Source organism: Acomys russatus, chromosome 12, assembly GCF_903995435.1.
Source record: "Acomys russatus chromosome 12, mAcoRus1.1, whole genome shotgun sequence".
Taxonomy (NCBI): Eukaryota; Metazoa; Chordata; class Mammalia; order Rodentia; family Muridae; genus Acomys; species Acomys russatus.
In genome coordinates this window covers 59,002,890-59,025,385 of record NC_067148.1, presented here as the reverse complement: position 1 = coordinate 59,025,385, position 22,496 = coordinate 59,002,890, and the positions used below count along the sequence as shown (strand labels likewise).

General features: G+C 48.4%; 3 protein-coding genes across 7 annotated transcripts in view; 1 reads left to right on the top strand and 2 right to left on the bottom strand.

The window, feature by feature from the left end:
• Positions 1-14,760, bottom strand: part of LOC127196634 (myomesin-1) — a 166,541-nt gene extending 151,781 nt beyond the window's left edge. Inside the window, exons 1-2 of one of the 2 annotated variants that reach the window (XM_051154495.1) lie at positions 14,413-14,760; positions 3,934-4,074 (exon numbers count right to left, since the gene is read on the bottom strand). In XM_051154495.1, the coding sequence (XP_051010452.1) occupies positions 3,934-4,074; positions 14,413-14,729 (458 nt within the window). In that variant the 5' untranslated portion in view covers positions 14,730-14,760. The remainder of the gene's footprint in view (positions 1-3,933; positions 4,075-14,412) is intronic. The other variant, XM_051154496.1, reaches the window with a different exon arrangement.
• LOC127196630 (myomesin-1-like) overlaps positions 1-19,958 on the bottom strand; it is an 84,278-nt gene extending 64,320 nt beyond the window's left edge. Inside the window, exon 1 of the mRNA XM_051154487.1 lies at positions 19,907-19,958. The gene's annotated coding sequence lies outside the window, so the exon portion shown is untranslated. The remainder of the gene's footprint in view (positions 1-19,906) is intronic.
• The window catches only part of LOC127196631 (myosin regulatory light chain RLC-A), a 72,632-nt gene that overhangs the window by 32,426 nt on the left and 17,710 nt on the right, over positions 1-22,496 (top strand). The window lies entirely within an intron of this gene.

The following is a 22,496-nucleotide window of genomic DNA, read 5'->3' as shown; positions in this document are numbered from 1 at the left end:
CTCCAGCCCCTAGGGATCCACTGCCCTCTTCTGAGCTCCATGAGCACTACATGAAGGTGATACACTTACATACAGGAAGCAAAATGTTCATACACATACAATGACAAGTAAGTCATCTAAAACATCCTGGTAAATCAGAGCCTAATTCTTTATTATAGAAGGAAGTGTCTTCCTTCCACACTAAGAAGGACAAGAGCAATGATTCCCATGATGACTCTGGTGTCTTTCACATAGGATGTTTCATTTCATTCAAATAAAACCACACAAGGTAAGCACTGTCGGGCTGGAGAGTTGGCTCAGAGGTTAAGAGCACTGGCTGCTCTTCCAAAGGTCCTGAGTTCAATTCCCAGCAACCACATGGTGGCTCACAGCCATCTATAATGTGATCTGGTGTCCTCTTCTGGTGTCCAAAAACACAGGCAGGCAGAACACTGTATACATAATAAACAAATACATAAAAAAAAAAGGTAAGCACTGTCACTCCTGTGTTAAAGATGTGGTGACAAGGCTTAATGGAGGTCAGGAAATTGCCCAAGGAGGTTCACTGGTCAATGCAGTGTGCTCTTATAGTAAAAGATAAGGCAGGGATTCTTCTCCAGGAAAGATGACAATGTACAACTAGATAGAGATACAGTATCCAGGCCTGACATGAGAGTACGAGGACCCTGCTGCAGTGCGCATCCCAGGCTGCTGTGCTGCTGTAGTGCACATCCCAGGCTGCTGTGCTGCTGCAGTGCGCATCCCAGGCTGCTGTGCTGCTGCAGTGCGCATCCCAGGCTGCTGTGCTGCTGTAGTGCGCATCCCAGGCTGCTGTGCTGCTGTAGTGCGCATCCCAGAGCTGCTGTGCTGCTGTAGTGCGCATCCCAGGCTGCTGTGCTGCTGCAGTGCACATCCCAGGCTGCTGTGCTGCTGCAGTGCGCATCCCAGGCTGCTGTGCTGCTGCAGTGCACATCCCAGGCTGCTGTGCTGCTGTAGTGCACATCCCAGGCTGCTGTGCTGCTGCAGTGCGCATCCCAGGCTGCTGTGCTGCTGTCTGCGCATCCCAGGCTGCTGTGCTGCTGTCTGCGCATCCCAGGCTGCTGTGCTGCTGTCTGCGCATCCCAGGCTGCTGTGCTGCTGTAGTGCGCATCCCAGGCTGCTGTGCTGCTGTCTGCGCATCCCAGGCTGCTGTGCTGCTGTAGTGCGCATCCCAGGCTGCAGTGCTGCTGTAGTGCGCATCCCAGGCTGCTGTGCTGCTGTAGTGTGCATCCCAGGCTGCTGTGCTGCTGTCTGCGCATCCCAGGCTGCTGTGCTGCTGTCTGCGCATCCCAGGCTGCTGTGCTGCTGCAGTGCACATCCCAGGCTGCTGTGCTGCTGTAGTGCGCATCCCAGGCTGCTGTGCTGCGTAGTGCGCATCCCAGGCTGCTGTGCTGCTGCAGTGCACATCCCAGGCTGCTGTGCTGCTGCAGTGCACATCCCAGGCTGCTGTGCTGCTGCAGTGCACATCCCAGGCTGCTGTGCTGCTGCAGTGCACATCCCAGGCTGCTGTGCTGCTGTAGTGCACATCCCAGGCTGCTGTGCTGCTGAAGTGCACATCCCAGGCTGCTGTGCTGCTGCAGTGCACATCCCAGGCTGCTGTGCTGCTGTAGTGCGCATCCCAGGCTGCTGTGCTGCTGTAGTGCGCATCCAGGGCTGCTGTGCTGCTGTATGCACATCCCAGGCTGCTGTGCTGCTGTAGTGCACATCCCAGGCTGCTGTGTGCTGCTAGTGCACATCCAGGCTGCTGTGCTGCTGTAGTGCTCATCCCAGGCCTGCTGTGCTGCTGTAGTGCGCATCCCAGGCTGCTGTGCTGCTGATAGTGCAAATCCCAGGCGCTGTGATGCTTTCAGTGCACATCCCCAGGCTGCTGTGCTGCTGTAGTGCACATCCCAGGCTGCTGTGCTGCTGTATTGCGCATCCCAGGCTGCTGTGCTGCTGTAGTGCGCATCCCAGGCTGCTGTGCTGCTGTTGCGCATCCCAGGCTGCTGTGTGCTGTAGTGCGCATCCCAGCTGCTGTGCTGCTGTAGTGCGCATCCCAGGCTGCTGTGCTGCTGTAGTGCACATCCAGGCTGCTGTGCTGCTGTAGTGCGCATCCCAGGCTGCTGTGCTGCTGTAGTGCGCATCCCAGAGCTGCTGTGCTGCTGCAGTGCACATCCCAGGCTGCTGTGCTGCTGTAGTGCGCATCCCAGAGCTGCTGTGCTGCTGCAGTGCACATCCCAGGCTGCTGTGCTGCTGTAGTGCGCATCCCAGGCTGCTGTGCTGCTGTAGTGCACATCCCAGGCTGCTGTGCTGCTGTAGTGCACATCCCAGGCTGCTGTGCTGCTGTCTGCGCATCCCAGGCTGCTGTGCTGCTGTAGTGCACATCCCAGGCTGCTGTGCTGCTGCAGTGCACATCCCAGGCTGCTGTGCTGCTGTAGTGCGCATCCCAGGCTGCTGTGCTGCTGTAGTGCGCATCCCAGGCTGCTGTGCTGCTGCAGTGCGCATCCCAGGCTGCTGTGCTGCTGTAGTGCACATCCCAGGCTGCTGTGCTGCTGTAGTGCGCATCCCAGGCTGCTGTGCTGCTGTAGTGCACATCCCAGGCTGCTGTGCTGCTGCAGTGCACATCCCAGGCTGCTGTGCTGCTGTAGTGCACATCCCAGGCTGCTGTGCTGCTGTAGTGCGCATCCCAGGCTGCTGTGCTGCTGTAGTGCGCATCCCAGAGCTGCTGTGCTGCTGTAGTGCGCATCCCAGGCTGCTGTGCTGCTGTAGTGCACATCCCAGGCTGCTGTGCTGCTGCAGTGCACATCCCAGGCTGCTGTGCTGCTGTAGTGCACATCCCAGGCTGCTGTGCTGCTGTAGTGCGCATCCCAGGCTGCTGTGCTGCTGTAGTGCACATCCCAGAGCTGCTGTGCTGCTGTAGTGCGCATCCCAGGCTGCTGTGCTGCTGTCTGCGCATCCCAGGCTGCTGTGCTGCTGTAGTGCGCATCCCAGGCTGCTGTGCTGCTGTAGTGCACATCCCAGGCTGCTGTGCTGCTGTAGTGCGCATCCCAGGCTGCTGTGCTGCTGCAGTGCACATCCCAGGCTGCTGTGCTGCTGTAGTGCGCATCCCAGGCTGCTGTGCTGCTGCAGTGCACATCCCAGGCTGCTGTGCTGCTGTAGTGCGCATCCCAGGCTGCTGTGCTGCTGCAGTGCACATCCCAGGCTGCTGTGTGCAGGAACCTGTCCTAATGCCACACAAGGCTCTGGTGTGTGGTGGGCTTCTTCAGTCCCCAACATTTTATAGTTTGGGTTTTTAACATACATAATTTAAAAATTATCATCACATATACTAATTCTGCAAAGTAATGAGCTTTGTTGTTGACATTCTATACACATATTAGAATTCTGATCGTATGTGGACCTCTAGTGCCCTTTCTTACCCTCCTCCCTTTGCCCCTCCACATCTCACCCTGCTTCTTTTGCGCTCTATACCTTTGACTCCTTTACTTTATGTGTGTCGACTACAACAGTATTTCCTCACTAACACCTAAAGCTCTGTTTCCCATGTCAGCTGACCAGGAAAACAGCATCATGTCCTAATCATTTGTCCTGCTCTTTTGTCTTTCTTGACACGTTCTTCTATAATAAAGAGTTAGACTCTGATTTGCCAGGATTTTTTTTTTAACCATTTACTTATTGTTGCGTGTGTGTGTGTGTGTGTGTGTGTGTGTGTGTGTGTGTGTGTGAGTATTTTCACTTGCCTGTATGTGTGCATCCTATGTGTAAGAAAAACATCTGAAACTGAAATGCCTTGGTTTCAACAAACCTGTCTTTCTCAGTGTGTGTTCCAAGCTTCCTAAATCCTTTTAAAACCTATATATAGTGAGTCCACGATGAATGTCAGGACTACTGACTCCATACTTATAAACTACACACAGGAAGAGAAAGTGTACGCACCGCCCAGAGTAAATCGGCACCATGTAGTTGCCTGGCAGGTTTCCGGTTTCCTCTCCAGACAGAAGGCTCCGCTTGGCTCTCTTTGTTTGGGGGCTCAACTTGGATGAATAATCTTCTAATAGCAGACTGGAATCTGTAAGTCTGAAATAAGACTCCTAACATTAGACAGAACACACGTGCATTGAAGCTATTCCAAGGACTGATAAAGCAGGGGGCGGGGGTCATTACATAAGGGAGTTCCCAGAACCTTAGGTCTCCACATTTTTATGTTTTCCCTTCAGAGATAGATAAGAGTTAGAAGGACTACAGATGTGCAAATATACTCTAGACAGACACAGAAAAGGCAGTAATGGTGATTTCATGACTTTTTCCCTCTAAAATTTCAAGGGCAAAGAGAGAGAGAGATGTTGAATTTTTTGTTTGTTTTGTTTATTTAGTTTTTTGAGACAGTTTCCCTGTGTAGGGTTACGGTTAGGGTTAGGGACTCACTTTGTGGACTAGGCTGGCCTCAAACTCACAGCGATCTGCATGCCTCTACCTCCTGAGTACTGGGATTAAAGGTGTGTGCCACCACCACCCGGCTGATATGTTGCTATTTTTAAAAACCCTTTGTGGCTAAAATAGTGTTTTAAATTTAGGCAGTCTAGATAAATCAATCTCTGTCTCTCTCCTCCTCTCTCTCTCTCTCTCTCTCTCTCTCTCTCTCTCTCTCTCTCTCACTTTGTGTTAGGAATTAAGCCCAGGGTCTTGAGCATATAGACAAATATATACACAGGGGACCCTGGGCTATTCTGATGCAGAACCTGAGGCATTCTCTCACTGTGAGAGCTCTGTGTACTTACTGCAGGCAGATTTCAGCAGCTGAGGAAACCCTGAACTCACCAAATATGTTCTCATCGCGTGGGCATTTGGTAGAGAGTGGGACAGTATGAGGGACCCGGGGGCACTTATACTTAACTACGCTCACTGAGGCAAATGTCTGCAAAGAGGTGGCTCTTGCTTGAGTGAGTGGAAAGCTCTCACTAGTGAGGGGGACACAGTGTAAGCTGTAAATAATAATAATAATAATAATAATAATAATAATAAAGCAAAAATGTAGCCTTAACTTTATAGTTGTTGAATTAATCAAATTGTGTTTTTCATAAGACAATTTCATAAACTCAAGCACATGGACTCCCAGGAGGCAACGTGTAGACTGGATCCCCTGGTGTCCATGGTGATGAAGGGTGCGAACAACAGCAGGCCGTGAGGGAACTCTCTATACCTAATTTTCTCCTAAAGACTTGCGCTATTCTAAAAGAAAATAATATTTTTAAAGCACCTGGTACGGAGACTCCTGACAAGAAAGTGATCCCTGAGAGTGGTTATCTCTTGGGACTATCAAGAGGCCAGTTAAGACTAGTCAAACCTTGGTCATTGTCTAATTTGCTTCAAAACCGTTCAGACATGCTAGAGAGAAGGCTGTGCCATCAACAACACTCACTGCCAACCAGGTGGCGGCAGCGCATACCTTTAATCCCCGCACTCAGGAGGCAGCAGCTGTCAGATCTCTTTGAGTTTGAGACTAGCCTGTTCTACAGCGCTAGTGCCAGGAGAGCCAGGGCCACACGGAGAAACCTTGTCTTGGGAAACAAAAACACAAATGAAGAGCACCTAGGCCTCTCACAGGACACGCAGCTGCTGGCTCGCCACCACCTGCCACTCTAGCTCTGGAGGCCTCTGCCCTCTGCCCTCTGCCCTCCGGCCTCTGCCCTCTGGCCTCTGAGAGCACCTGTGTGCACGTGGCACTCACAGACTTATGGAAGCACAAACACACAAGGAATAACTAATCTTTTTTTTTAACATTTATAAAAGCAAAGAGAATTACGTACATCAAAAGCAGAACGTGGGCCAAACATACACAGTACAGGAAGTAAGTAGCACTGTACAAGAAAATAAGGGTCAAAGGTTTTTTGTTTTGGTTTTTGGTTTTTCAAGACCGGGTTTCTCTGTGTAGCCTTGGTTGTCCTGGACTCGCTTTGTAGACCAGGCTGGCCTTGAACTCACAGCGATCCACCTGCCTCTGCCTCCCGAGTGCTGGGATTAAAGGCGTGTGCCACCATGCCCGGTCAAGGGTTTACAGGGTGCACAGGGCGCAGTTTCTGAGTAGATGTTAAGCACATGCGTGAGTGCATGAGTGCGTGCGTGCGTGCATGCGTGCGTGTGTTCATTGTGTTGTGTGTGCAGGGTGGGCTACTGCCATTGATCTTCTGGTGTGATCTCATGGAAGTGGCACACGGCCTCTCTACTCTGCTACCCAAGGTGACAGCTAGCTCACGTCTATGGAACAGTTCCGAAGCTAAAGGTTAGAACCTTCAAGTTGAGCTTGTGGATTGCTAACCAACTGGAAGCCAGAGTGAAATCTGTCCCTGGCTGGCCGTTCCAGCAAAAGGACTGCATTTTATACTGCAGGCCACAGAGCACAGCCTGTTCTGATACCCGTCTAAGTTCAAAGTGGTATTTATTTGCCTCTATCTCTTTACTCTATTTGTCTACAAAATAAGCTGTGATATTGGGTGTATTGCTGCCTTCCTTATTTTGAGTACAATGGAATTTTCTCATTACTCTTCTTTTTTTTTACTCTATTTCTTTCATTATTGTTTCTACAAATTTTTCAAGCTCATTTTTTAATGTTTGATTGCAAGAGAAGTTATGACACTATTATTTTTGTTTGCTCCTTTTGTCCTGTAAGACAAATATGAACTTATTATATAGGACATACCCCAAATGAGATTACCCTGGTCTCACAGGTAAATCATAGCAGCTGAGTTTTGTTTTTTATTTCTTTGGTTCGTTGTTTTGTTTGTTGATTTTTTTTTTAGTTTTTCAAGACAGGCTTCTCTGTGTAGCCTTGGCTGTTCTGGACTCACTTTGTAGAGCAGGCTGGCCTTGAACTCACAAAGATCTGCCTGCCTCTGCCTCCCAAGTGCTGGGATTAAAGGCCTGTGCCACCATGCTTGGCACAGCTGAGTTTTAATAGTTAAATTAGACTCTAAAGATTTGTGGCAACAGTACTAGCTCCCATTTATTACTTTATATTAAGGACTATGTTGTTATATATTGTACAATATTATATAGGAAACACAAAACTGCAGCATTTTTATCCTTTCTAAAGCTTATTCAAGCTATTGTTTGTTTGTTTCTTTCTTTTAATCTGAGACAAGGTCTCACTAAGTAGCCCTGGCTGTTCTGGAACTCACTGTATAGACCAGGCTAGCCTAGAACTCACAGAGATCTGCCTGCCTCTGCCTCCTGACTGCTGTAATAAAGGCGGGAGCCACCACAACTAGCTGAGTCACTGTTTCTTGCAGAGTGTGGGAGTAGACGTTAAATAACGATTTGAACAGATGACAGCTATGCCAAGTTATTTACTGACTGGCTGACTGAGCCAGGGTCTGCTTCATAGCTCAGGCTGGCCCAGGCTCATGGTGGTCCTCCTAGTTTACGGACCATGCAACTATGCCCAGCTTCCAAGTTATTTACTGAAGCTAGAAAACAAACCAAACAAGGTGGGGACAGTACCTGAGAAAAACACTGGAGACTAATTTCTGGCCTCAACTCACATGCACTTATGTGCAGCCGTGCCACCCCTCAACACACACACACACACACACACACACACACACACACACACACAGGCAAATAAAAATTTTTTTTTTGAGACAGGGTTTCTCTATGTAGCCTTGGCTGTCCTGGACTCGCTCTGTAGACCAGGCTGGCCTCGAACTCACAGCTATCCGCCTGCCTCTGCCTCCCAAGTGCTGGGATTAAAGGCATGCGCCACCACGCCTGGCTATAAATTTTTTTTTTAAATCTCTCAATAAAATGGGACAAAAAAAAGGGACTTGCTCAACCTAATAAGAACCCACGACTCTGTCTGTCTGAAGCGTGTATGGCTGACGGCACGCCTCGTGCTTCACTTCTTCCACTCTTACTTAGGGTCCAGGGACTCAAGCTCACGGGGTTTTCCCTGTGCAACAGTGAGCACCTTTAACCACTGAGCTCTCGCGGTCCTCTCACAGTTCTTTGTGCGTTTTGTTTGTTTGCTTTTTTTTTCAAGACCTGGTTTCTTTCTTTGGCCCTGTCTGTACTAGAACTCACTCGTAGACCAGGCTGTCCTTGAATTCAGAAATCTGCCTGCCTCTGCCTCCTGATGGCTGGGATTGAAAATGTGTGCAGCCACACCCAGCATGGTCCATTTAAAGCAGGAACAGGAGCGCTCGCTCTCTGTCTTCTAGGCAGAATCAAGAGATGCGTTTTCTAAGACTGTCTCCTTTGGACTGAATTTTTCTGTCTTTGTACAAGTCGCGTTGACACGTCCCAGCTCGCAGTGTAGTGGTCCTGTAGTTGACTAGATGTGACATCACCAGTTACTTGCTCATTCCCAGAGAGAGCTGGGAGAAGGCCAGGCCTGTTGAGACAGCTCCCGCAGGTTCCCCACTGTCTGGTCAGCGGGCCGGAGCTGACAGACAGACCTAACATTTACCCCAGGCACAGAGACCAAACTCAAGTCAGCAGGTTTGGCAAAAGCACATTTACTCTAAGAGCCATATTGCCAGCCCTCTTCTGGTATTTAAGTACCAACATAATGACATCATGTTTCTTCCTATATAGTTGAGGATCAGAGGAAAAAGGAACATAAACAGAAAAGCCAGAGGGACAGGAAGAATGGGCTGGGGATACAGCTCAGTATGTAAAGCGTTTCCTATGAAAGCGCGGCCATGTGAGTATGTAAGAGTCCCAACACCCATGTAAAGAGCTGAATGTGCTAACGCTGGAAACACCTGTGGTTTCAGCACTAGGTGATGGCGCCTAGGGGACCCCAGCGTCTTTGCCGTCCAGCTTAATCCAGCTGAATTCTAAAGACCCTGGGTCAGTGAGTGTGCTGGTCTCAAAAGCATGGAGAGTAACAGAGGAGGGCACGTGGCATTAGCCTCTGGCTGCCATACATGCATGCACACACATGGGCACACACATTGTCCTTGCATTCCTCCTTGATAACATGTATTGTTATATAAAACAGCAATCTTGCTATTCTGGCAGGGTTTGTGCTGTTTTTAGACTCTTTTTTTCCTCAATATAACCACGAATTAAAGGCATTTAATATGTTTTATGACATAGCCAGTAACCAGTCTGTGCTACAGCCACACTGACTCCAAGTAAGCCTCACTAAGGTCAGCCAAGCCCTGAGCGCATCTAAATCTCCACAGTTTCCCCCTTAAGACTGGGCATCCAACTACAAAGTCGGGCTGAAAATAGACCCAGTGCGTACATCCACTGCGGAGGGGTGCCTCTCCAGAGCAAGGGGCCGTTATCAGCAACACTGCTCACAACCCAGAGAGAGACAGCCCATTTAGCAGGAAAATCCTTCCATTCTGAATGGACTTAAAAACAGCCTAAGACATGATCGAGACAGGAAGCCTGCACTTGTCGCTCCTAGTTCTGAAGATGACGCCTGCAATGGCTCCAAGGGCAGGCTTCTTTCTCTTTACACTGCACAATATGAAGAGAAGAAGGCAGCACTGGCATTTTCTCCCAGCATGCACTGCTTCTAGCTCATCCGGATCTTGCCAAGAATCTTGAAGTCACTCTTGTTTGAACACAGCAAGCACTGATAAATACCAGCCTGCACACACAGGAGGGACGGGGGCACAATGTGGGACATGGGGAAAGGACTACAGCGTGTTTCCTATATGAAGCTTGTCTAAGGCTGCCTGGCAAGATCCCTGCTCCCTCCAAAAAGGCCAGTCCAATCACTAATACTTGACACGATGTATCAGATTATAGATGAAAAGGATCCTGCACGGAGTAGTCTAAATAACACAAAGCAGTCCACGTAAAGTTAAAGTGGTTTGAGCATAAAAGTTTGCAAAGGAGCTAAGGAAATAAAAATCATTTAAAAATATAAATGTAGAATACCCTGTCAATTCTTCCATGTTGGAAAAATAAGACAAATATATGAGAAACCAGCCGACAACTTCGTGATCATAAAAACAATATCTTCTGTAGACCCAGGGCAGTCAGTCCAGGTAAATGGATATTTAACATCTAATCCTCCTCGCAGCAAGACAGCTGCTCTCCTAAATGAAGCTTCTGAATATAGCTATGGAACATTCTTCAAGAGACCACACTGATGCTGTCACACACACACAGCATGTGGTGTTAATTCCTCCCAACTTTCCTTTGGAAGGTGAGTCACTCAAAGTAAGTGCTAAAAGAAATAGATTCTCCTCAGCGACAATATTTCCATTTTTACAGCCAACGCGAGATCCTTATGAATATCCCGTGGCAGAATATGACCTATGAAAGTGAGACGGCAAGGTGATCCTGCCCCATTCTAGGTGGAATTTCAGAGTGCTGCCATCGTGCATTCCAGGCAAACCCCAGCCGACTCCGGCTGGCTCGTGGAACCTGCCAGACGCTCCCTTGAGGTCACTGGCACCGACATGACAGCTGTAGGTCACGGATTTAGGGACTTCTGCCTTCTCTGCATGATGCACGAGCCACTGCATTATTTACATAACCAGAAAGAGAGACTTTTTTCCAGTTGCCTCAACATATATTTTACACCTAAATCTTAGAAGACTTAAAATTTTACTATAAAAATAAGTTTATTAATAAAAAAAAATGCCACCTAAACCACATGCCTTAGAGAAGAGGGTTAGAGGCAGTGAGTGGTTGCAAATCATACAACTCACGTATATCTACACTGTAAAGATCACTGCAGACTATAAATAGACTTATTAAAAATTGCATATATCTTGTAGGTTCTAGGACCCTCTGGATCTTCTGTTTCCCCATTCTCCCATACTTCTCTCGCTAGAGTCCCAATAGGATGTCCTCCCCTCTGTCCCACTTTCCTGGTAGGTGAAGACTTTCATGGGACATGCCCCTTGGGCTAGTGTCCAGATAAAAATGAGTATATACCATTTGAGTCTCTCTGCTTCTGGGTGAACTCACTCATTATGATCATTTCTAGTTTAATCCATTTGTTCACAAATTTCAGGAATTCCTTGCTTTTAGTACTGAGTAGTATTCCATAGTGTAAATGTACCACAGTTTCTGTATCCATTCTTCTACTGAAGGACACTTAGCCTGTTTCCATGTTCTGGCTATTATGGATCTAGCCAATGGACAGGACATTCTCCGCCATTGAGTGGAGAGTGGGGACTGACTTTCACATGAACTCTGGTGCCCCATATTTGACCACATCCCCTTGATGGGGAGGCCTAGTGGCACTCAGGGGAAGGATAGCAGGCTACCAAGAAGAGACTTTATACCCTATGACCATACACAGAGGAAGGAGGTCCCTGTCAGCCACAGTCATAGGGGAGAGGAATAGAGTGAAAGTGGGAGGGAGGGAGGAATGGGAGGATAGAAGGGATGGGATAACAATTGAGATGTAATATGAATGAATTAATAAATAAACAAATTTTTAAAAATTACATATATCTTACATGTGTATTTTTTAAAGTTCCTATAAAATGTTTTATTTTGCCAGGTGCAGTGGCACACATCTTTAATCCCAGCACTAGGGAGGCAGAGGCAGGCAGATCTCTTTGAGTTCGAGGCCAGCCTGGTCTACAAAATGAGTCCAGGACAGCCAGGGCTACACAGAGAAACTCTGTCTCAAAAAACCAACCAACCAACCAACCAACCTAACAAACAAACAAACAAAAAACCCCAAGAAACAAAAAACAAACTAAAAAAAGGTTTTACTCTTAAGAGTGGTAGAATAAAAATGGCCTCAGTCTGAGGAGACAAACCTCTGCCCAGCACAGTGGGCTGGACAAGCACGCGCACCTAAGCCGAGTGCAGAATGCTGGGACGTCTCCAGGGAAGTCTCTATTGCACAGCGTCATAGCGACCGCTGTAGTGACAGAAGACCTGCTCTAACACTGCTTCGCTACACTGACACCTGCTGAGGGCAAAGGAAACACAGAATGGGGAGTAGAGGAAGACAGTTACAGAGACCAGCCGAGACCACGTGACCAGCTGCAGACATGAGGATTATAACCGACATGAGTGTTTCTGTCATATCTGTAAGAAAGTCTTTGCACAGATATTTGTGTTTTCTTTCCTCGGTTTCTTTACCTTTGAATGTGTAAGGACAACATCAGCTAAGAGAAGAGCAGTGGGCATCAGATTTAGGTTTGAGACATTAAAAGGATGTCCATCAAGGTGCATTGCCACTTCCTCTAAAATTGACAAAGCGCTTGCAGTTACCATACCATGTTAGGCATAATTATGCCCTGGTCAAATATATAGCGCATTTGCAGTTGTTTGTGGGATAGTTGCATCGTGTCAGGGGTAATTATGGTTATTGTCTTCATTGCAGATAAGACTGTGTGTCAAGCTGACCAGGGGTAGACTTGTGGTGGCCATTCCTGGTTCTCAACTTTACTACACCTAGATTTTACCTAAAACCCAAGTTGTTGGGTACACCTGTGAGGGATTTCTTTCCCTTAATTAAATCATGTGAAGTGGGAAGACTTTTAACCCGGATCTTCTGGAGTGGGAGACCTGTCAGCGGGCTCTGCTACTTCGTGGGGTCTTCTTCCTTCCACCGTTCCCCCCCCCCCCTTCTCCTCCCTTTCAACCCATGACGCCAGACGGGAGAGGAAAAGGGATGGAGAGGAGAGGAAAGAGATGCCTGAATAAAGTCAGGCGTCAGGAAGGGGGTGACACTATTGTTAGGCCGCTTCCTGCTGGTTAGGACGTCCAGCTCCTTGGAGCAAGTCTGATCTTTGACATCGGGATATGTAATTTCTTCTTCTTATTGTCTCTTTTTTCTGCACACGATTACTTAACAAACAACCAATAGCAGCCAACCAACAACCCACCCCACCTCTCGGGCCTCTGAAAAGCCCCTAGAATTCCAAACATGACACAATCTCAGAACTATCTGCAGCTGCCAAGATCACACCATTGCTAGAGCAGGAGGCGAATCCTAGTCAGCTGCTGTGAAGCAGCCCACAGCCCACAGCTGGGGCTAAATGAAAACATATTGCTATAATGCTTGTTTCTGTGGTTTTTTAAAAGAAACAAAACTTCCAAAATTGTCACTACAAAGGCCCACCCTTAACCTGGGCCACACCTTCCGCTGGCAGCCTATATAAAGGGAGTGGAAGGGGGAAGCTCTCCCTCCCTGCCTGCTTGCCCTCCCTCTCACTGCCAAGCCCATCCTTACACCCGCATTAGAGGCCACTTCTTCAGGAGTTGGGTGCACACTGAAGACCAGCTGAGACATCGGCCTTGTAGACTTAACAACTACTGGGTTCTTGGACCTTCCACTGGTAGACCACCGCTAAACCACAGCCTATACCCCACAGCTGCATGTCTATGTATGTTTGTATTAAATAAGGTGAGTGTGTGTGTGTGTGTGTGCATGTGTGTGTGTGTGTGAGCATGTGTGTATGTGAGCATGTGTGTGCATGAGCGTGTGTGTGTGTGGAATGGACTGTCTTGGGAGCTGCAGCACTGGCTTTTTCATTGCAAGCACTACTGCCCTCACGAAGACTCACGTTCTGTTCGCAGCTCTGTGTGGTTTATAACAACCACCTGAAACTCCAGCTCCAGGGGCTCTAACGCTCTCGCTGGGCTCTGTGGGCACCTGCATGCCATGAACATGCAAACTCCTGCAGACACACACACACACACACACACACATAATTTGAATTAATGACTCCTAAACTTCCCGCTTTCACCTACAAGACCTCAGTCAGAAAAGCAGCTTTAACTCCCACCCCAGCAAAGAAATCTAAATGGGAAATTTCTAGATATAACAGTTACATTTATGTTAACTTTACTGTTTCCAAGGAAATGAGAGTCTGGGCTTGCTTTGCGGAACAGCCCTTCGTCTGTGCCTTACTCTTCCTGGCACCTTACATAACTTTCTTGTTTAAGGGTACGCTCTTCCTCACTGTGTCTGGTCAATAGTCTATGTGGCACAATGTATGCTTGTTCCTATTTTCTTAGGCCCACTGAGAGAGGGCCATGCTTCTGTATGCAATATTCCAGACAGAGAAAATATGTGTTGCTTGAATGGCCCAGAATTTTGAGTATTGGTTTTCAGATGTTGAAAAATTCCAATGCATCTCTGATGCAGTTTACTTCTTTGGAACCTGTGAATTTTAAATTCTGTATTGGCTTTCAACCTAAGCAGAGACATTACAAGAGCCAAAACATTTTCTGGCTCTGTTGCTGCCAGAGTAACCAAAATGTCCTGCTTCTAGAAGTATCACCATAGCGGATGACACAAGCAAGCCCCTCCAGTGAGGCTCTGGAGCTCTGATAATCTCAACTAGACAGTGAAGGGGTAACGGCAAGACGCAGCACTCAGGCCTCCATCCACAGCCCATCTAACGGGGTTGCCGTATGTACAGGAAACACGCTTATTTAGAACACGTGCCCAAGGTTGGAAGGCTGCTCCTGACATACCCGTAGGAATAGCCATGATCATATGCGGAGGCTGTCTTCCGGCTGACTTCAGACCCTTGAGAATACTGAGATGCTCCAAGGTGGTAGGCCTGAGTGGCCTGCTGCTGGTAGGAGGCGGCAGATGCGTGACTAAAGGCCTCTGACTCCTGGCGGTGTGCTGCGGAGGACCGGCTGCTGTAGGCGGTGGAGCCGTGGGTGTAGATGGCGGAGCGCTGCTTCTGCTGCTGTTGGTAGTGGCTCATGGTGCTGCGGAGGTCCTTGTTGCGGTAGCTGAGATCGTAGTGCTGGTGGGACTTCTGATAAAAAGGCAAAGCCATCGTGCACCCCAGAGGGGAGGAGGCAACCTGCAAGGAAACGGTTCTTTACTGAGCAATCCCAAAGAACAATCATCTCGACCAGTGTATAAAAACGCAGGCTGCAGTCACCTTGCGCAGTGACTGGGAAAGGATGGAAGTTCAGCTCAGCTGGGCAGTCACAAACCCCCTTTTCCGTGGCTCACACACGCACCCCCTGCCATTACACATTTTTTGTTTTTGGTTTTGTTTTGTTTTGGTTTTTGTTTCTTTGTTTGTTTGTTTGTTTTGAGACCGGGTTTCTCTGTAGCCCTGGCTGTCCTGAACTCAGTTTGTAGACCAGGCTGGCCTCAAACTCACAGAGATCCGCCTGCCTCTGCCTCCCGAGTGCTGGGATTAAAGGTGTGCGCCACCACGGCCGGCTGCTTTCTTTTCTTACGTTTTTTCTCTGGCCATTGTGCTTTTCTCCCAACATTCTGCAATGCCCATTTCTAACATTTTGGCATTCTCCTCTGATGCATGTTTCTTTTAGGAGAATGTGGAATCATGGGAAGTAATGTGGCATTCATTTAAGAAATAGTGAGCACCTACTGTGAGCTCCAGCACAAGTACTGGGGTGAAAAAAACAGCAAAACAAAACCAAACAAGAAAACATCCTACTCCACCTGTCCAATGCAGGACTGAGTGTTCTGTAGGAGACTGGCAACAGTGAGAGTTAATAGTTGTGAAGTATACTGAAATGTGCCTAGGACCATGGGGTAAAGTAAAAGAAGGGGTACAACTTAAAGCACCCTCACCAGAGCCTGCTTCAAGGGAGGACCCATACATGCAAAAGCAGCAGGTAGAGGACCCACGCATGCAAAAGCAGCAGGTGGAGGACCCACACATGCAAAAGCAGCAGGTGGAGGACCCAAGCATGCAAAAGCAGCAGGTGGAGGACCCATGCATGCAAAGCAGCAGGTGGAGGACCCACGCATGCAAAAGCAGCAGGTGGAGGACCCACGCATGCAAAAGCTGCAGGTGGAGGACCCACGCATGCAAAAGCAGCAGGTGGAGGACCCACGCATGCAAAAGCAGCAGGTGGAGGACCCACACATGCAGAAGCAGCAGGTGGAGGACCCATGCATGCAAAGCAGCAGGTGGAGGACCCACGCATATAAAAGCAGCAGGTGGAGGACCCACGCATATAAAAGCAGCAGGTGGAGGACCCAAGCATGCAAAAGCAGCAGGTGGAGGACCCATGCATGCAAAAGCAGCAGGTGGAGGACCCACACATATACAAGCAGCAGGTGGAGGACCCACGCATGCAAAAGCAGCAGGTGGAGGACCCACGCATGCAAAAGCAGCAGGTGGAGGACCCACACATATACAAGCAGCAGGTGGAGGACCCACGCATGCAAAAGCAGCAGGTGGAGGACCCATGCATGCAAAAGCAGCAGGTGGAGGACCCACACATATACAAGCAGCAGGTGGAGGACCCATGCATGCAAAAGCAGCAGGTGGAGGACCCATGCATGCAAAAGCAGCAGGTGGAGGACCCATGCATGCAAAAGCAGCAGGTGGAGGACCCATGCATGCAAAAGCAGCAGGTGGAGGACCCATGCATGCAAAAGCAGCAGGTGGAGGACCCACACATATACAAGCAGCAGGTGGAGGACCCATGCATGCAAAAGCAGCAGGTGGAGGACCCATGCATGCAAAAGCAGCAGGTACAGGACCCACGCATGTAAAAGCAGCAGGTGGAGGACCGACGCATGCAAAAGCAGCAGATGAAGAGCAAACATGTCAGTCTCCATACAGAGCTGAGGACAGTGGGGCTTGAAGCAGGTGGAGAAGGTACAAATGATGTCAGAGAGGTGAAGGGCAGGCAAGAGAGAAAGGGCTGATATTGTAGGGTCCTAGACGAGATACTAAGGGCTTGACTTTTTACTCAGAGCTGAGAAGCCACTGGAAGACTCTGCACTGCCAATCCCTTGTTCATGTCTGAAGAATAGATTGTTGAAAGAAAGCTATGGGATCAATATGAGGGCTCTCCTGGGCTGGATTATGCCCCTTTCCCCCAGACTGATAGGCCAAAATGTCTCCAATCCTAGTAGATAGGACTGAATTTGAAAACTGGTTCCTTGAAGGGAAAATTAAACTAAAATGAGCTCATACCAACATAGCTGGTATCCCTAGAATAAAATTAGGACAGTGTCTGCACACAAGACAACCATGTGGAAGCACTGGCGAGCTGGGCCATCTGCAAGCTGTCAGAAGCTTATTGTTGTTTTCCCTATGTTGTTATCATATGTGTCTTGATGTTTTGCCTGCAAGTGATGTTTGTGCACTCCATGTGTGCCTGGTACCTGTGGTGGAGGGAGGAGTGTGTCAGATCCTCTGGGACTGAAGTGACAAATGGCAGTGAGCTGCCACGTAGGTGTTGGGAATTGAACTTGGGTCCTCTAGATGAGCAGTCTTATCTTTAAAAAGACAAGTCCAAATCTAACAGCACTTGCCCTTGGGTTTCTAGGCTCCAGAAACTGAAGGAAACACACATCTGTGGGTTAAGCCATCTAGCCTTGGCACTCTCTTCCATGGGCTCTGCAGATGGTTTGAAGGTGCAGCCAATGGCACGCACTGGATGCTCTGAGCTACAGCATGAAGGAAAAAGAAATGGTGCCAGGGTTTTTGCCTGACTAACTAGCAGGCTGAGGTTGCTATTACCTGAGACAAGGGAGAAAAGAAAACATCACCTTGGAGCTGGGGGGACAAGAGCTTGCTCTGAGGCGGTCTGCATTTGAGGCGCCTGCTGCACCCTCCAGCCAGGTGTGTGACTTTAAGTTGTATAGGATGAACATGTACTCTTGGGGTCAGCAGCGTGAAACGGAAAGCCAGAAAGATGGCTGGGATGCTGGGGCACACCTTTACTCCAGCACTCCAAGGCAGGTGGGTCTCGGAGCCTGAGGCCAGCTGGGTTTGTGCAAATTCAGAGCAGCTAGGATTGCACAGTGACACCTTTCCCAGGCTGGGGGAAGATGGGGAAAATGACAACAAACTGAAAAGCCCTAAGACTGAACCTTGGGGTCTGGTACTTTATTACATACACATTCTTTTAAATCTTGCAGACACTTCAAAACAGCAACTTTCAAACCAAAAAAGTATTTATTCCATGTAAAAACATGGAGATTTCCAGTCTCACTACATAAAGAAGAAAGGGTCGGGCCTCAGTGTGGCATGGTGAGCTTGCAACTGTGTGTGTGTTGGGGGGGGGGGGCGTGCATGTATGTCAGCATGTACATGGAGGACATGTTAGCATATGTGTTTGTCAACATTTACATGGAGAACATGTCAGCATGTATGTGTGTCAACATGTACACGGAGGACACAGGACACGTTGTTAGCATCGGTTCTATCATGTGAGCTCTGGAGATTGAGCTCAGGCCCTCAGGCCTTTACTCTCTGAGCCCCAACATTTCCTTTTGTAAGTAATGTGCTTCCTGAAAGGAAGACTATCGACTGCACGGCACACTAGGGTAAGTCATAACTCTACAGGCACCTCCCCTAGGTTTTTAAAAACACTCTTATGCATAATATTCTAAAATATTTTCAGAACTATGTAAGAAGGCTGGTGAGATGGTTCAGAGGTTAAGAGTACTGGCTGCTCTTCCAAAGGTCCTGAGTTCAATTCCCAGCAAACACACAGTGGCTCACAGCCATCTATAATGAGATCTGGTTCCCTCTCCTGGTGGACAGGTATACATGCAGGCAGAACACTGTAAACATAATAAATAAATAAATCTTTTTTAAAAATTATTTTAAAACTATGTAAGAAAGTTGTTTCCAAGTAAAGGTTTTTCCCCCTAACCTTGTTTTGCTTTAAGCTTCTAAATAAGGAGTGAATCTTTTTAATTTTTATCGTATTCAAAACTAAATTTTACTTAAGCCATTAAAAAAGTCAACATGAACTGCCTAAAGAAGAAAATCCAGCAAACTTCATTTAGAAATATGTAACTAGGTCCCATGGAAAATGCCAGTTTGTGTGGCATTCCTGAGAGGAAGAAAGTAGCTGCTAGGAAGCAACTGTGTTTCAATCTTCAGTAGATTGCTTTTTCCTTCACTCAGGTGCAGAGTTATACTTAATGAACACTATTAGAAAATGGTAACAGTATAAAATGGTTAGAATACATTAACTAGGATGGAATTAGAGTCTGGAAGTGTTCTCTGTAGTGATGCCATCAGAGTAACTTACAAATAATGAGAGATCTTCCATTGTGTCACATTAAAAACTAACATCAGTCCCCAAACGTTCAAAATGTGACCATTCTCACAGAACAAACCATCTAAGTGTCTTGTCCCACTTCTGTTTTTACTCTTGATTATCTGCCCCAACTGTATTCATTTTATTAACACCTACTACTTAGTACATGGGGTCACGTGTTACAGGTAAACAGGCTTTGACTTTAAGTCTCCAGAGCTGACTGACGTCAGGAGCGAAGAAGGGACAACCATGTCCTTTTCTTAAGTAGCCAGGCTCAGATGAACACAAAACAGTCATAATTTGTTAGAAAAAAAAGATAGGTTTGTTGTCCTCTGTGCCTCTGAAACTTCAATTCTCTTTCTAAAGAGAATTTGGGAGGTTAGGAAGAAATACAGACTCCATAAACTGCACTTGGGCTGTAACACTCTTATACCGGCAGCACAGGCTAAAAGCTGATGAGAATTCCTTACAGAAGTAAGAGCTTCGGGGGCACCTGCCAAGTCTGCCACCATTCTATCACCCAGCCATTTTCAAGTCAGAAATATCACTCGGGAGTTCATCTACGCGCTCTCGTGGTACAATTCTTCTTTCTGTCTCTGCCTGTCTGTCTGTCTTGAACTCGTGGCTTTAAGGAGAATTTGTATGCTTCTGGCCTAACTTGCACTCAGGGAGAGCTGTAGGCATGCAGAGTAAAGAACACCTCACTGCTCCTGCCCCTTGTCCAGTCCAGATTTCAATCAAAACACTGAACTGTGACTCAGGCAGAGTTCTTGGGTTGAATCTGAGACAAACTGTGATCTTATAGTTCCAGGAACAGCAGCTTAACTCCAGAAATCGCTACCAGCCCAGCAGGCACCCCGCTGCCCAGCTCTCCCTCCCTGGAGTGCCCTCTGTTACTCCCGCTGAGCTGTGAAGACGACAGAAACTACTGCGTACCTATGTGCCCCTGTGTCACACTTACCAGTTTCTGGGGCAAGGATACCAGGGGGGTGTTCCGCCGCTGCTGTCAAGAGCAGGAGGAGATAATGAAGACCCACTGAGGTTGAATCTGAGAGAAAGTTTAAAGGCAGGGCTAGAGGCAGGATTCTGGGTGCCAGTTCAAAAATAATGCATGTGGTCAGGCAGCAGAATGTCCGGGCCCCACAGCCAGCCTTTTATGGCCAAGGAGGCGGATAAAAATAGCCGCACAAGGGGAGGGGAGCCCCAAACCCAGAGGAGGGAGAGGAGAGGAGCAGGAAGCTGTGTGGCAGGGGGATTAGGTTGATGGCTCAGTGAGTGTGGCCTGATTAAACCAAATAGAACACTTATAATAGAGGACCAGATGGGCTGTGACTTAAATAGAGGGTTATACAGACTATGTCCAAATACCGTTAATTGCTCTATATTTATGCCTGCAATGCAACAAGTGGCTGTATTTGGGGCTAAAAAACAGGTGTGTGGGAATTGATCCTCAAAATGAAACTCATGGAATTTTTAATGCCAAGATATAGCTTTGTACGTGCTGTTGTTAACACATGTACTACAGAGCTAAAGGCACCATGAAAAAAAGACCCCTAGGCTAGCTAAAGGTACTGTGTGGTAGTGTTTTCACTTCACAACGAACGCTCAGTTGTTCCTCTCAGTGTAGGAAAATCCACAAAGTAAATCACGGCTCCAGGTGAAAATATTTAATTACATGTTTATTCGCAATAGCCTTAGGAAGAGGAATTCATTGGTTTATCCTTCCACACTGAAGAGCTCGGTCAGCCCAGCTAAGGGACTCTGTGCCTCTCCCGGGTGTAATGAAGGAGACGTGGCTCCACTGACACTAGGGCCCCGCCCAGAATCCAGTGAAAAGAATCCTGGAGCAATGGTGCACATCTGTAATTACAGAATTCCCTGGAACAGTAACCCCAGGAGTCCTAGAGCAGGACGAGAGGATCACTGCAAAGCCGGGGGCCAACCGGCCTGGGGTGTTCAGAACAGCGAACAAGACCAACCACACAGCAGCTAAGTGACAGGAAGAAATGGACTCCAGCAAGCTGTTCTCTGACCTAGATACACAACACACACACACACCACACACACACACACACACACACACACACGGTACACACACTAACAATAAACAGAAAGTAACTGACTACAATCTGTAACTTTAGAAACTATTTGCTTCAAGAATTCTAATTAGACACCACCCCACTCCATCCCCACAAAGGGCACAGAGACACTTGTTGGTGTTGTTGTTATATCAGTCAGGGGAAGAGCAGGTGGCAGTCCTTTGTTCATCTTAGCTTGATGCCTGGCCTGGTGGCCAAAGCTGTTTTATGCCTAGGACTCAAAAAAAGTCAAAACCAAGTCCAGGCAATGCAGCGCAGGAGGAGGAAGACAGAGCCCTGAGGACTGCCATGCCACCCGCAGACCTGCCCCTTCAGTGCATGGCACAGGTGGGCCATAGACACCTGCTTGGCGTCATGCCACACAGCATGGATGGAGGATGTCACCCAGGTGCCTACCAGCCTCATGGCCAGTCTGCAGCAGGAGCCACCACAATGTGTGAGTATGCGGTGATCAGATGGGAAAGAAAGTGAGCAGCTTGAGCATTGTGAAGACAGATGGCAAAGAGGGGTAGCCTGTGAGTGGCCAGCCCCACCACCTGGGCCATGGTGAGGCTCCAGTCTGAGCTGCACCGAGGGCCATGTCTGAGATGCCAGCAGCAGAGGTCGGTTTGTAGATGCAGTGGCTCATATTACCACTAAAGACCCTGGGGATGTCCCTGGCTGGGGGCAGCCACCAGGAACCTCGTGGATGGGGTGCTATGGGTGCCAGGGTGATGCCTTCCCCAGCTTGCCCATGGCAGTTGGAGAGCTGGTCTTCAGTTTCATGAGAGCCAGAGAGCTAGCCCTGCCCTCGCCTGGGAAGGAAAGTGGGCCCCTGCACCTCACCTCGGGCAGCACAGTAATGCTGGCTCTCGTTGAAAGGGATTGAGTGAGCTATCCCAAAGGACAAAATGAAGGAGAGCTGGCCCCACCACTTGACTGGCATGAGGTGGCATGGGTGTGAAGGTGATGCCCTCTCCCTACCACCTGTACTAGCCAGAAAAGCTGGCCTTGGAGTCATGAGAGTGGGAGAGCTATCACTGCCCCCTCACTGGCTGTAGTACTCAGGAGAGTGGGCCCTACACCTCAGCTGGTCAATACAAATACAGTACAGCTGGCCCTGATGGCGAAGGCATGACTGACGGAGCCAGCCCTAAGGGTGTGAGAGCAGGAGAGCTGACCCTGACTCCTCACAATGCTGGCATTGGTTGGCCTAGCTGGAGAAGTGACAGGAGAAAGAGCTCACCTGGTAGTGTGGGCAATGGAGATGTGGGGGCCTGCTGACCAGCTCAGCTGTTACCCAGGGCCAACTCCAGGGCTCTGAGTTGGGCCACCCCAAAATCTATATTATCTGCAAGTGGTTTAGACTGTGAAAGAGCCAGTCCTGATGACCCAAGCTGCAGGATCTACGTGACACAGGGCAAAACAGGGTAACTGGAGGAATCCAGTGAGGATGCAATATTGATGGCGCCA